The 14,550-nt window shown below is 43.4% G+C and overlaps 2 protein-coding genes across 6 annotated transcripts in view; one reads left to right on the top strand and one right to left on the bottom strand.

The window, feature by feature from the left end:
• Positions 1-9,278: 9,278 nt before the first annotated feature.
• On the top strand, positions 9,279-11,705 carry LOC311260443 (phospholipase A and acyltransferase 2-like; the record flags this gene model as incomplete). Its single annotated transcript, XM_084358258.1, has 4 exons — positions 9,279-9,610; positions 10,028-10,151; positions 11,232-11,533; positions 11,607-11,705. Exons 1-4 carry the CDS (start codon positions 9,557-9,559, stop codon positions 11,703-11,705), a joined length of 579 nt encoding a protein of 192 aa, XP_084214384.1. The 5' UTR covers positions 9,279-9,556.
• Positions 11,581-14,550, bottom strand: part of alg2 (ALG2 alpha-1,3/1,6-mannosyltransferase) — a 76,254-nt gene continuing 73,284 nt past the window's right edge. For all 5 annotated transcript variants that reach the window (XM_084358255.1, XM_084358256.1, XM_084358254.1 and 2 more), the window contains one exon: positions 11,581-13,494. In XM_084358255.1, the coding sequence (XP_084214381.1) occupies positions 12,754-13,494 (741 nt within the window). In that variant the 3' untranslated portion in view covers positions 11,581-12,753. The remainder of the gene's footprint in view (positions 13,495-14,550) is intronic.

Here is a 14,550-nt window from a genome sequence, read left to right as displayed (position 1 = left end):
CTCTACTGAGTGCCATTCCAGTTTTACATCGGACTGTTTGCAGGTCTGAAGAGACTCCACTCATGAATGTAAAACACGCGTGTTTCTTGTATCACGCTTGTGAACATGCGTGTGTGTACATACAAAGAGTGTGTGACCTTTAACCCCTCGTCTCTTCACACCGCCTCTCTCCGCAGACACAAATCAACCTGATCAATCGCTCCTCTTGCTCCCGATCCGCCCAATTATCCCTCGTTTATCCTCCTATTATTTCCACTTCTACCCCCACACTCTCTCTCTCTCTCTCTCTCGCTCTCTCTCTCTCTCTCCTTCCCAATTACCATTCTGTGTAGGGGGCAATGCTTGCTGGGTAATGAGGGACTCTGGGCGTACCAATCTTATCTTAATAGCCTTAAAGGGCCACTCATTAACACAAACACTCACTGTCTCACTCACACACACATATCCACACACATCTGTCCCCGCACATCATGCCACAGAGAGCGATAGAGTGACGGAAAGAGAGGATGAGCGAGGGACCTGATGGGAGCAATAGGAGAGAGAGAGAACGAGACAGGAGAGAGGAAGGGGAGGGTGGGAGAGAAGAGATGAGGTGAGGTTGAGACAGGCGGGGGAGGGAGGGAAGGGGAGAGCGGGGAGGGTCTGGTAAATGTCAGCGGTGTGTCTCCTGGGCCTGAGAGACGAGTTAGTGACAGGAGAACAATGGCCGCTGGATCCATTCAGAAACACAGCTGCTATGAGTGCATGCCTGGATCCGTCCTCTGCTCAGCCATCTACCGGTACTTGTAAAGGCAGAGCTAAACACATAAACACACGTGAACACACACACTCCTAGAAAAACGCATGGCTGGTGCAGTCACAACTGTACGTCTGGACACACAAGGTAAGCCCTGGATGTTATGGAGGGATCAGCAGCGATGTGGATTGCTTAGTCAGGGCTGTCAGTCAATAGCAGCCCCTGTAGACCGGTGAGGCCCGGCCTATTGAACGTATGTCCTGCATACTCATATCTGCTCTGCTTCTTCTCTTCCCTCTGACACCCTAAAGGATGCAGCTGGGCATGATCCACATTTCTCTTAATGTTAACAAATCCTATGATAGGAACAAAACCAGCGATAATCGATCGAGCAGACTCCATTTTCTAAGCTAGTTTTAAAGGGATTTGTTCGCCTAATTCTTTGATACAGGCCTGCTTCCTCTTTGTTCTGTCGCTTTTTGTTGGCCCTTGGTTTATACTGTATGTGGAGAACTATTGCAGTAGCACCATTTTATTCCCTCATGGAGCTGCAGAAATAAACCCTCTCTTGGTTTTGTCTTATTTTGGCATCTAAACTCCATGAAGACACCTCCCGCCTCATTCTCTGTCGGATAGAGGCGAAATCATTTATCGACTCAACTCCTCTTATAACGCCAAGCTATTACCTCTGTCTCTAACTCTCTCAAACACACACACACAGTCATAAAGCAGCTCTGTGATCTAGCTGCAGGTCTCGTCACCCCCAGGGCTTCATTTGGGAGTTGTCAGAAATCGCTTCACTCACAGAGGACAGTAAGCACTATTGGCGTCTTCTTCTGTCTGCAGAGCAAATGCACCTCCACCTTCACACCTTCACACCCGTGTAGACACTCATCTTTACCGGTGATTCTCTCTAACAGTAGGATATGAAACAAAAGCATGTCTGTCTCTGTCTTATTTGCATACATCGTTTGGTTTGTGCAGTTTGTCTGTGGGGGTCTCCGTGTGTACCAAAGGCTGAGAGCTTCCATTGTGCTGATGAAATGTTTGCTTTAGAGATAAGGCGGCACAGATGAGGCATCGATCAGCGCTCATTAAACACCTCCACACACACTCATCCACAGGAAAACATTCAGCTGACAAACACAGAAAAATGTATTTAAGCTCTGAATGTATTTGATCTCATTCCAGCCTCTCAGACATCGGCGTCCTGCCGTGTGAGTGGCTCTCAAAGCTCGTATTGACAGCTGACTTAAAATGCTTGTTGTCAGACGACTTATCCATTAAGCTGTGACACCGCTCTCTCTCCATATAGACTCGCCGACTGTCCGGGGCCTTAAGCAGTGATTATGGTGTTGGGCAGTGGGAGCTGGGGGCCACACCGTCATTAGTCTGGTTAATCAGAGCCTTGCTCCAGGTTAAGCTCCGCAGCCTCAAGAGACGGGCTGATGAGCTGAGAGCCGTGCCCAGCCTACAGTTCTCGGCTCTGGGCTCCAGCGGCTCCCCTGGCCCCTGCCTGCTCCAGCCAGTAATCTATAACTCTCCCCTGGAGCGCAGCGCGGAGGCTCAGCCTCCTGGACAACACTGACACACGATGCATGGTAATGAGACACACAGAGAATGACACACTGTCACACACACCTGTTCGCACACACCCACACTTTACACTGATCCAGCGTTAGTAATCATCGCTGAGTTTCTCTGAGTTTGCTCTGGCTTTCAACCTCACTCCAAAAACAAGCAAGTCCCTCTGTTTTTACCAGTTAGCAGTGACCTTGACTTAATGACCGATGCGATTCGACATCTAAATGCTTAAGCACCCCTGTCCATGGAGCGCAATAATAACCAGCTCAGCAGAATGAATGCCTAATGACCACAGGGACTGTTGGGTTTTCAAACGGGAACTACCCAGACTCATTCACAAACAAATTCCCATGAGGCCTCGAGGGTCTCAGCTCAGCAGGGACCCTCCAGAGAGGTGCATCTGAGCCAAGCCTGTCATTGGCCAGCCTCCTCTATCCCAGCGTCCCCTGTGAGCTCATTAGCCCCAATCATAACCACTTCCCTATGTCTACATTACATGCTCCATCCATCGCCACCATGCCACACACAAATTACACTCTCCATCAGGATTGGGCGGGTGGTGTGTGCGCGTCTTTGACTGCAGGAGTGTGTTTAAAGGACAAGGAAGGTCGGAGAGCCCCCTTGAGCCCCAGACATTTCCCAGTGGATTTTGCAGACCCTCGTAGAGCAGAAAAAAAGAGGGGAGAAGGAGAGGTGAAAAGTAGGTAGAAGGAGGTTAAGAAGTGTGTTTTCAGGTGATGAAGTGGATGACCAGGTTTCAGTTCGGGGGCCCCTGTATTGCTCTTATGTGCCGTGTGACCCAGATGGGCGCGAGGGAGAAAAATAGGAAGGAGGGGAGGCAGAGAGATAAAGAAAGAGGTTTTTCATTTAAAAAATGAGCGTATGCTGCAGACACAGGAAGGACCCCCAGAGAACCACAGAATGGGATGAGACAACAAAGAGCCCCATCATCAGTTTAGTGAATAGATCTGTCTATCTACCCCTTTTATCTCCCTCCGCTCCCGCTTTTTTTCTCCACCATCTCTTCCTCTCTTAATCAGCCTCTCATTGTGCCATTAGCTGAACCTGTAGTCTTAATCAGAGGCTTGGCACAGACATCATCGCTATATCCACTGCCCTTCTCACACACCCACACCCACTCACACACACACACGAGCACAAACACTAAATAAACACATTTTAATGCGACACCAATCATGTCATCTACTCAATGAGCTCGCCTCCCCTCCCTCTCGCGGCCCACAACACAAACATAACACATGGGACGCCCGTCTCTCCCGTCCATCAGTCAGCCAACACACCGCCGCTCAAAAAATGTGTGTGTGTGTGTGTGCGTGTGTGTATGTGTGTGTGTGTGTGTGTGTGTGTGTGTAAATCCCGAGGGGAGGGAGAACGATTTTAACTCAGTAACCTGAATCACCTCCTATCCCAAATCTTCACTGCATGAATACTGTACACACACACACACACACACACACACACACACACACACACACACACACACACTCTTATGCATGTCAGTGAGTGTGTATTGATAATGTCCATTAGCATATTTATGATCATTGCCAGCCTCTTATTGTTTGCGCGCTCCATTAATCTTCATCTGCCTGCCTGCCGACTGACAGCTCAATCTAACGGGCCATCACTGGGCACTGGGCACACACACACACACACACACACACACACACACATACACATACACACAACAAAGATCGCATAGTTGTACATAAAGCATACTTGCATCAACAATCAAGGGGCATTGTTTCACACATGCAGACACACACACATTCAGGCAGACAGCGTGATTGACATTCACCCCTGTGAGTGTAATCACCGGAGGTTATCCTCCCCAGCTGTGCGGGGGTCTGCTCTGCTTCTCCTGCGCAGCACTGTAGAGTCAAACCTGCAGGCAACTGCGAGCTCCTTCTGTGACAAAGGTGGTCCATGGTACCCCTTGATCAGGGTGCACCAAGCCAACCTCTGTACGTCAGCCCACACCTTTGTCTATCGCAACACTCCTTTCTGTGGTCGCCCTAAGCTAGAACACACCAGAACTAGACCAAACACACCTTTTAGGCCAACGTCTGTAAAAAAACAAACACACTTTCTGAGGGAAAAAAGCTTGAAAATCAGAAAAATGCAGCAGGTAAGAGTGCAGCAGAAACACCCAGGGTGCTAAACTCTCTCTCTCTCTCTCTCTGCGTGTGTGTGTGTGTGTGTGTGTGTGTGTGTGTTTAATGTGGTGACAGCATGCGTTTGTGCGTGCGCAAGTGAGCGCTCGTGTAATGTGCACTCAAATGTTAATGTGTTTGTTTAAAGCCAGTATGACTGACTGACTCACAGCTGATTACTAAGTGAATGAGTGCTGGAAGAGAGCCAAGTTCAATGGGAGGTCTGTTCTCCTGTTGCCTCTTCCTTTCTCTTCCCCCTGCTCCCCCTCCTGTTCCTCCCCCTCCTCCCGCATTACCCTGCTGCTCCAGGAAGGGCAACCAGGGAGCCAGGATGTGTGTGTGTGTGTGTGTGCTTGTGTGTGTTCACACTCGTACAGTATGCTTATCTGGGACACGAATTCAGCAGAGCAGATGAATGAAAGCAGAAAGTTCATGATATAATTTCTGAATTAAGCTCTACATTGCAGGCTATTCAGCATGTTGAGGAATAGTTCAACACTTTCTTTTTTCTTTTTGAAAGTTGTGTATGAAAATCGATACCAACGTCATGTCTGTGTGTCAAGGATGGAGCTGGAGCCAGAGGGCAATTAGGTTTAGCTAATAATCAGACTGGACTGCCATTTTGCTCTGCTTCATTAAGTCAGCCTGACATTGTGCTCATGTTAATCGATTTCTTGTTCGGAGCACTATTTTTTTTTTTATATTTGTCCTGACCAATGAGTAGCGAGCAACATATCTATCCCACCAAAGGCGATTCCAGTTGAAAAGAAGCTGCAGTAGCGCTTGCTCGTAGCAGTTAGCTCAATGTCCTTCACAATGAAAGTGTGACAGGAATACGTCAATTCGTAAAGTTTGTTGGGTTATCAAATATGTTGTTTTATATTGAAATACTGCTCGATGCACCTCCAGATGTTCGTTATCCATCATCCCGATCAATCAGGAGGTGGTGAAATGATAAGTTTTTCAGATTCTCTACATTTGTAACCTGAAACACAGCAGCTTAACATTATCCCAGAGGAAAATGGCCGCCATGTGAATAGAGTCTATTAGTGTTAAGATTGGATGCCAGCGATGGAGGCTTTGCAGCCAATTTGTCACCAGTTTGCCACTTACGTAGGCCTAGTTCTTTTCTCTAAGAGGAAGATACCACAGCTGTCAGAAATGTCTGATATCTGTAACTCAGAATAATAATTAAGAGCCTATCATGAATGCTTTTTTATGACTTGGTTGCTTGCACGGTAATTACAGTCAGAGAGATACAACGTGAACATGATACAGCTAACTATGTAGGAAAATGGCATCCACGTTCTGAATGATGCTTTAACACTCTGTCTATTGTTTCTCCAACCATCAGCAACATTTGTCATCGGGCACACCACGCCTACTAGACTGCTAAATAAATCTGAGATCTGGGGAGTTATTAGAAGTCTGGATGCAGGCTTGTTTAGCCTGGTTGAGCATAAAGGGAGGAAGCAGGTGGAAACAGCTATATCCAAACGTAAAAGCACTTCCATCTCGACTCCTCTAAAGTTGACTGTAATGTTGTTTCATGTTCGTTTAATCCATGCATAAAAAGAAATGTTGAAACGTCAACTTGTGGTTTAAAGTTATTAATGGCGAACAGTTTATCTGTCCATCCAGCTCGGCCTCATCCGCTGGAACATTCCAACAAGATGTCCAACAGGAAGTCACGGCCTCCAGCTGCTGTTTCCAATTTATAACAGACTTTTTCCCCTCCAATGCTTGTTGGAAACTTTAATGACTATATCTTATCCATATCTGTGTATCAGAACAGACTGTGCGAAAATCTTTTGTGTTTATCTCTGTGTCAGCTTGTGTTGTTTCTTATCTGACTGCACCTCATCAATGCTGGTGGACATTCCCTCATAACTTTACATCTGAAACAAGACTCCTTACATTTTATGGAGAAACCCACAGTGAATTAGATGACGTCTGATGTTTGAAATCTATGGACTCGTTTATCTTTAAGCTATAAGATGGTTTAAACCACAACACGCAGGGTAGAACAAGTCGTAATGCTTCTCTTCGCCGGGCCATAAAGCTATTTTTATAGCAGCTATCTATAATATTCCACTATCACAGATTATAGAAGTTTTATTGTGATCTCCCACAGAGAGAAGAGTTTTATGTAGCTTTAGTAAATCATTCCTTTCCTCTCTGATATCAGCTCCTAAGACTGTTTGCCTGTGTGTGTATAAGAGTTGTGCAGTGTTAACATTTATGAGGTGTAAGCTAATATATTTGAATAGTTTATGGAAGCAGTAAAGAGTGAAATACATAATTTGCTAACATGTACCATGTAAAACAGCTCTTAAAGATGAGCTGTGAATACAAATGCAGATTTTCTATTGTTTAAGCAGATTCTATCATTCATGAGCAGGAAGGCTCTTTCCCCGCGCTGCATTTATCCAGTAAAACTCCTCCTGTCTCTCCTGCAAAACAGGAAATATGGAGAGAGAAGGAAGGTGACGTTATAGTAATGCATCTTGAGCCACAGCAGAAGAGTGAGAATATAATCATTTTTTTGGTGCTCTGTTAATTGATCACTGATTAAAACACAGAATTTGAAAAGATTTACAGCCACACACTGAACCTGTTTTCGCCGCTGTTTTCCCTGTTTCGCAAAAACTGGGACTGCTTACCTCACTTTTGAGTTTAAATTGCACATCTGGTATACGGTATTATCAAATCAAATTTATTGCCGCATAAACAATCATACACAGTGAAATGCACAGTAGATACGTGTTTTTGATTTGATTTTGGGAACATGCAAACTTTGTATATTACATTATTATATATTATACACATAACTGTACTCTACAAACTAATATTGTTGCACTCTTGCACAGGTGTTACACGTCGGATCTTATAACTTGCACTACTGCTGCCCAGCAGACTTTTTATTTTTTTCATTCATTTTTATGTTTTTATTGAACCCAGTGACTTTCCTTACCCCATCCTGTTTGTGTTCTCCTCTTCTAACTTCCATTTTAAGATTAATTGCATTCAAGTAATCTAAAGGTGAACTACTCACTTTCTGATAGGGGTCTTTAAAACTTTTCTTTCTTCAAGTACTTCAGCTTCTGGAACTAAATCGAAAAGGATAGTTATGCATTTGTTAAAATCTCACAGGACCCCTGCTTACTATCAAAGAAAAATCACTTTGTTTAAATAACCTCAAACAATGTTAACCCTACATCCCACACTTCATTATATCTAAACCTGCCTCCCACACACCGCATCCCGTACCTGCATTATGTTTGAATCTAAAGTACATTTCTCTGTTTCAGGGCAATGAGTCCATGACCTGGTTAGTGTGCCGGAGTTCAGATTGATGTATTAACACTATGTTTCTCTCATCATCAGCTCCATTTAGCCCATGATTAACTCCCAATCACACGGCGTGATTAAAAGTCAGAGTAAAAATATTCCATACATACTTAATATTCCACTAACAAGGAAGCCAGCTCCCAAACTGCCAACAAAATAGATATACACCCATAACACACACACACTCCCACATACATCTCTCCTTTTCCTCGCCTGAAAACACATACCTAAACATTTCGCGGCTATCTCCCCCCACACCTCGGTGCTGGCTAGGTGGAATTAAAAAACCAACCCCGCGGTCTCATTAATTAATTAAACACCATGTGCCAGTGGCACCTGGGTACCGGTTATCACTGCCACTCAGACACACCGTGATCTCAATAACCACCCCACCACAGGGCACTGAGAGAGTGGGAGGCAGGGTGTGAGGGAGGAAGGGAGGGAGGGAGGGAGGGACATTGATTCTCTTTCACAACTTTGAGGTATAAAGACAGTTTCTGTAAAGAGTGAGGCAAAGAGTCTTCAGACACCATCTTCCGGTGTAGGCAGTAAAGTGGGACACATTTATAGTGAATGGAGTCTGATGAGTGTTTACTGCTGCTGTGTGGTTGTGTTTGGGCATCGCTCCCTCCCTTACGGGCTCCACGGGGCCTTTTTATCATCTCGCCTCGCGGGGCCCCTAAATCACTGCAGCGACGCCCTCCTCATCATCTACTCTTAATACCTCCGCATGTGGGAACACTGCAGTAACGTAACACACACACACACACACACACACACACACACACACACACACACACACACACACTGCTGCTTTTTGATTCTTGCTCTACAATTGTGCATTCTTACTGAAAATGTCCATGGATGTTTTGGTTTGTATGTTTTTTTGTCTTCTGACTCGTGTATCATCCCTCGGTTTACTCTCATTATTACGCATTCTGTGATCATTCAGTTTAACTAAAATTTTGCCCATAAAAGGCTATGTAATTAATAATTGCTTTTTTATAACAAAAGTTACATATGAAAATCACGTTTTGTGTTTGTTTAAACAACAGCGACAGATCAAACAACCTACAGCAAATACCACAGTTTTAAATATTTATATATAAATGTAGGCTCAAACAGGGATCTCTGAGCCTATATAGATCCTGAACGTTAAATTAAAAAATATGTATATGTTTTAAATCTATTCGCACATATCAAAATATCAGGATCACGAACATAAATTGACTGAAGTCTATCGCTGTGATAAATCAGAAATGCTCGACCTAACCTCACTTCATATTAAACCAGGGCCACCTGAACTAATTGGACCTATAGGGACAAATAATTTTCAGTTCTGAAAAACAAGAAGTATCACTGTTGGTTTCTTTGCATTCAGCTTCTGAAATTGACTCTGAAGAAGAAATATCTGAATCAATAATGAGACGTGGGAATTGAAAACTCAATGCAGGTAAGACACACATTTTAAACAAACTGAGACAAATATCAGAATAATTTATTTTGGAAAAATGTCTCACAATGTCCGACTCGACCTGATGTGATAACAGAGTTCGTATTAGATGAATAGGTAACATATTAGGTTGGCTATTATCTTGAAACAATGAAGAGGCAACTAATAAAGACCTTTCAACTGTTACACAACCTGGTCACAGCCACCTAATAACTGGAGAGTGCGCTTCAGTCCGTCTTTTGACCTCAGCTCACACCAACAATGGACCTTTGGGGAAACTGGAATGGCATTTTTTCCCAAATGACAATCCGAGGGGTGAGCATTATTTAATATATCCATATGTTTTTATCTTGATTAAGCAGTAAATAGTCAAGGTATGAGCATGCTTATGTTGTTTTCCACTTTAAGAGGTGGGCTAAACAGGCACATTTTCCACAGTGAAGGTTTTTGTGCCATTTAGTAAAAATGTATTTTTATTTCATGTTGAGTCTAGTTAGATCATCACTGATGCTGCAGCTCAGTTTTGTTTGCTGAATATTGTCTCACTCATTCTCGTCCCTCTGCTCTCCAAAAACCAATCAAATTATTTGATTTTATGTCAATCCTCCTCTAATTTCCCAGACTTCCATCATAAATATCAATTTCTTCTCATTTGAATTCAGTCAGGAAATCAAGTGGAAAGAAAAGATACAATACTGTGTGCTGCTCTGACTTTACTCTTTTTTTCTTTAGATTGATCAGACTGTGTCCACTGCAGAAGTTGGAGACTTGATTGAGTTTGTGCATCCATGGGCAGGTGTGTCTCTTTGGGCTGTGTATGTTGGAGAGGGCCATGTCATCCATTTTGGAGTGGGAGGTAAGAAACTGACATGTGGGGTTTTTTTTTTTAATGCATAGCTACAAAAAAAGTAGGAAAGCTGTATAAAGATTCCCAGTCCCTTTCTTCTGTTGTTTGCAATGTGTTGCTGCAAAATCAATTGAGTTGATTATTGTAACACACACATATGTTTTATATATATATATTGGGTTGATGCCAACACCTTGACTGGGGAGTCAAAGAAATGATATCAATGCATCAGCTATGCCTATACGTTAACACACACTTTCTGAAAAGATTCCTCAAACGTGGTTATCAAACACTGACAAAGACAAAGATGTGTACATGACAGAGGCAGGATATTTTATAGTTTAACAATAAACTTTATTATCCAAAATGGTGTCAGTGCACTAAAACAATAAACTTCACAGAGGATTTAATAATTATAAATTGCCCCAAGCCTCTTTTTAACACCTATTGGTGTGAAGCCCCTATTGGAATGCAAGGAATTATTATTTCTCCTCCAAAAGAAGTGCATTTTTGAGGGCGTTAACGTGTTCAGAAACTCATGAAACTTTGCACATAATTCACACGTGGTGAAAATGTATCTATTTTATGGGTTTTGGCCATTGGTGTGGTAAAATGGCTCACTAGCACCCCCTAGAATACATCCCCTGGGGCTACTTTCACATACATTTTTGAAAGTCTGTACTCATGTGTATGACCCCTATACCTGTATAAAAAAAAAAGTCTCTTGGTGACATGATCTAAACCCAACAGGAAGCTGGTCATTTTGAAATTTGTGCTTATTTTTGGTGATTTACCGACTATGCTTTTATATCAGACCACACTGACAACATATACACTGATACCAATAACTATGATGGGCCCATATCGGCCAATAATATCAGCCAACCTATAATAATATATTGTTTTTGTACTGTTTTCAATTGAGTTTCATTCTGTTTATTTTTTGTTTCACACAGTATCCCAACTTCTTTGGAATCGGGGTTGTAGAGCTTTCTTAAAAAAAACCGAGGTGTAACAGATTTATTTGACTAAAAGCCTATTTTTCTTTTAACCTCTCTCCCCTTACTGTATTTTTCCCATGATTCAAAGATGAGAACCTGACGCAGAAAGCCTGTCGCAGCCTAATTCAACAAATGGTTCCAAAGAAAAAAGCCGGCAGTATTCTGAGGAAGACCAGAATCTGCGCTCAGCGTATTACTGACATCAAAGTGGCTCCGGGAACTTCCATCAGGGTAAACAACAACAAGCACAATCTGGTTCCATCTTCCCAGGAGACGATGAGGAGCCGCTGGGAAACTTTTCTGCACCAGGAGTTCAAATACGACCTGATGAACTTCAACAGCGAGCATTTTGCCACGTTTGTTCGATACGGCGAGGCTGTGTCCAACCAGGTAGGCTCATCAACACCGATAATTAATCTACAGCTGATCAGCCTGTAAATGTTTTTTTTTAACTCTTTTTCAGATTCCCTTCCAGAAAAAAAATGACATGCAGAAGGATACAACTCAAACACTGCAAATGATAATGCAGCAACGGACGGAGACAGAAGCTTCATCTGTGTAGCCTGTTTGTTAATGAGCAAAAATAAAACTAATCTGCTGCTACTTTGCCTGAGAATGTTTCATTTAACAATCAAATCTGTTCGATGAAAAGAAAAAAAAGGATGGCACAACATTCTTTGCCTCCATGCTCACCCACAAAATCCTTAGCAAACTCTATTAAAGGCCAAAAAAACTTACCAACAAAGCAAACCCCATAAGAGTCAGGAAACTATGTGTCCTCTTGTTTATTAAGACTTCAAGAATGTCAATAAGAGCATTTCTATATAGTAGGAGGGCTGAGGAGGGCAGCGAGCAGACACAATGACCTTCTGCTATTCTCCCCATTGATAATGACCCAGACAAAGACACACTGGCCATCAGCCAGACATCTAATAAAGCCAAACACTCTCTATCATCTGCTAATAACCTCCGCGCAGCAGCTAGAGTCATGGACAAGCCAGCAGCATCTTCTGAATGCGAGGAGGGGAACAAAGCTCGGGGTGGACAGGAAGTAGCGGAAAGCATCCTGTTTATCGATCTGGGACTGTTCACTGCCTGATGGCGCGTGGTGGTAACTACATTCTTCTTCTTCTTTATCCCCCAAACACACAAAGACAAAGAGTACTGTAGAAAAGCAGGAAGAAAAAAAAATGCACAGTGCAAAACATTTCACTCTAACAATCAATCCTTTTGGTACGCTCATTTGCTAGACTCTTGATGGCTAAACATACAACATTACACACACACACACTCGTACACACTTGCAGGGGTGGTATTTTTCCAGAGATAGGCGAGGTAAACTCGTTACTCTTTTCTTAATTGGTGTAGAGATTCCGTCCTTTTTTCCCTCTCAGCAACCCCTCCTGGGGAATGCTGATTGATTGTCCTCTAAGTCCTCATAATACCCCCCTCCCCACCCACCTCCCCGCACATGTACACATACGCTCTCTGTAAGGATACATCCATTCCAACTCTCTGCACACTCTAGACGTACACAGACAATTCCAAGTTCAGTAGGGGATCATTTTCCTGCCGTTACCCTGTCTCCTGCCTCTCCTCCAGCTTTCTCATCACTGGCTCAGCCTGACGATGTACCCATACAGCTGGTCTGAGAAGGCCTGAAGAGAGAATTTATCTCGTACCCTCCTCCTCCCAGCTTGTCCCATGTCCCTGCGGAGCTGTGGCTCCCTCACCAGCCTCTCCATGGCCTTAGAGAAGGCCTCCGCCGTGGGCTCGCACAGGAAGCCCGTCTCCCCATCTGCCACGCTCTCCAGGGGCCCCCCAGAGTTAACCGCGATAACGGGGCAGCAGCAATACATGGCCTCTACGGGAACTATCCCAAAATGCTCTCTGCTCGGGGTGTAAAGCACGGCTGCGCTGCCTCGCAGCAGCGCCACCTTCAGCGAATCAGACGGGGAGCGCAGGAAGGTGACACAGTTGTCCACATGGAGCTGCGCTGCCAGCTCTTTCAGTTCGGTGTAATGTTGAACGTTCTCAGTAACTCGGTCATCGTAGCCCCCCGCCACCACCAGGTGAATGCCTGTTCTCTGGTCAGGAGGAAGGCTGGTTCTCAGGACCGCAAAAGCCTCCAGTGCCAGCCCCAGGTTCTTCTTCCTCTCGTATCGGTTCAGAGAGAGAAACAGGCAGGAGGTTCCCTCAGGGAGCAGCCCCTCCAGGCCTTGTGCCTCAGTGGACGGCTGGTCAAAGGTGCTCGTGTTGAGGGAGGGATAGAGGACATCTGTCTGGACTCCTCTTAAACCAAGAAAGGTCTCCCTGAAGATGCCCGCAGTGAACTGGCTGTTTACCAGAATCTATGAGGCAGTACAGAAAGATTAGTTCATGAGGATCTCACATATATATCACAGGCAATTTAATTCCCTATGAGTTGAATGACAGCCTGTGGCCTTTGATTATCCTGAAGTCTGACTAAAATCAGAATGTCATTTCCTTTCTATCAGTGCCCTGAGCTTTTACAACAGTTTGCCTGCAGAGATCAGGCTCTATCACATTTTAAATAATCACTTTGGTTTATTCAAGCTGTTAAAAATAACAAACCTTGTATTTGAATTCATTCATTACATCTTCGTTTTTACAGAGCGGCATTTAATTAGTTTCTGATTGCAACCTAATTTGTTTGTAAGCATAGTCAGTTAACAACAGAATGTATATCTTTAATTTTTAATTACATGTTTAAATGGACTGTAGTGAGACAGAGTTGCAATGAATCCAAAGCTACATATTTGCATTATTGCAAGGCATTGCATATCAAAAATAGATTGTTTGTAAGTACACAGTTCTTCTTTTTCTGTGCTGCCCCTATATTCAAACATATGGAATATGTCATATGCATAACTTTACAAACAGTTCCTTTATTAGCAAGTCAAGAAGGCAAACATTACTGTTCTGAAAAGAAGATAACAGCAGATGATCTACTTGGTGACCTGATCATGGGTTAGGTCTATATGTTGTCGTCACCACCAGTTTGCTGTGTGATGATTGAAATGATGATTTACTGTTTCATTTACCATAATATTGTTTATCTGCATTTATCTGAGATTTTATGTCTGGGGTAATAAACCAACTCTGTGCATAAAGTTGAAATGAAATTCAGATCTTTTTATTTTTTAAACTCAGACAGTCACTTTCCTGTGTAAGATGCAAAAACAAAGGTTTAAAATAATAAAAATAAATCCTATTAGTTAAAATATATACATATTCTTAAAAGACATGTTTTAAGTTTAAGCCTCTGGCTCTCGTGTACCTTTATATAACATAGGACCCTCCGACAATTCTGTGCATAAAACAAGACAGCATTCACCATCTTGGCCCTAAAAACACTTGGGTCACATGATTAGTACCTTTTGAAA

The sequence above is a fragment of the Pagrus pagrus genome (genome assembly GCF_965226575.1).
Source record: "Pagrus pagrus genome assembly, chromosome: 7".
Taxonomy (NCBI): domain Eukaryota; kingdom Metazoa; phylum Chordata; class Actinopteri; order Spariformes; family Sparidae; genus Pagrus; species Pagrus pagrus.
The sequence above is the reverse complement of the archived record's forward strand: the minus strand, read 5'-3'. Positions and strand labels throughout refer to the sequence as shown.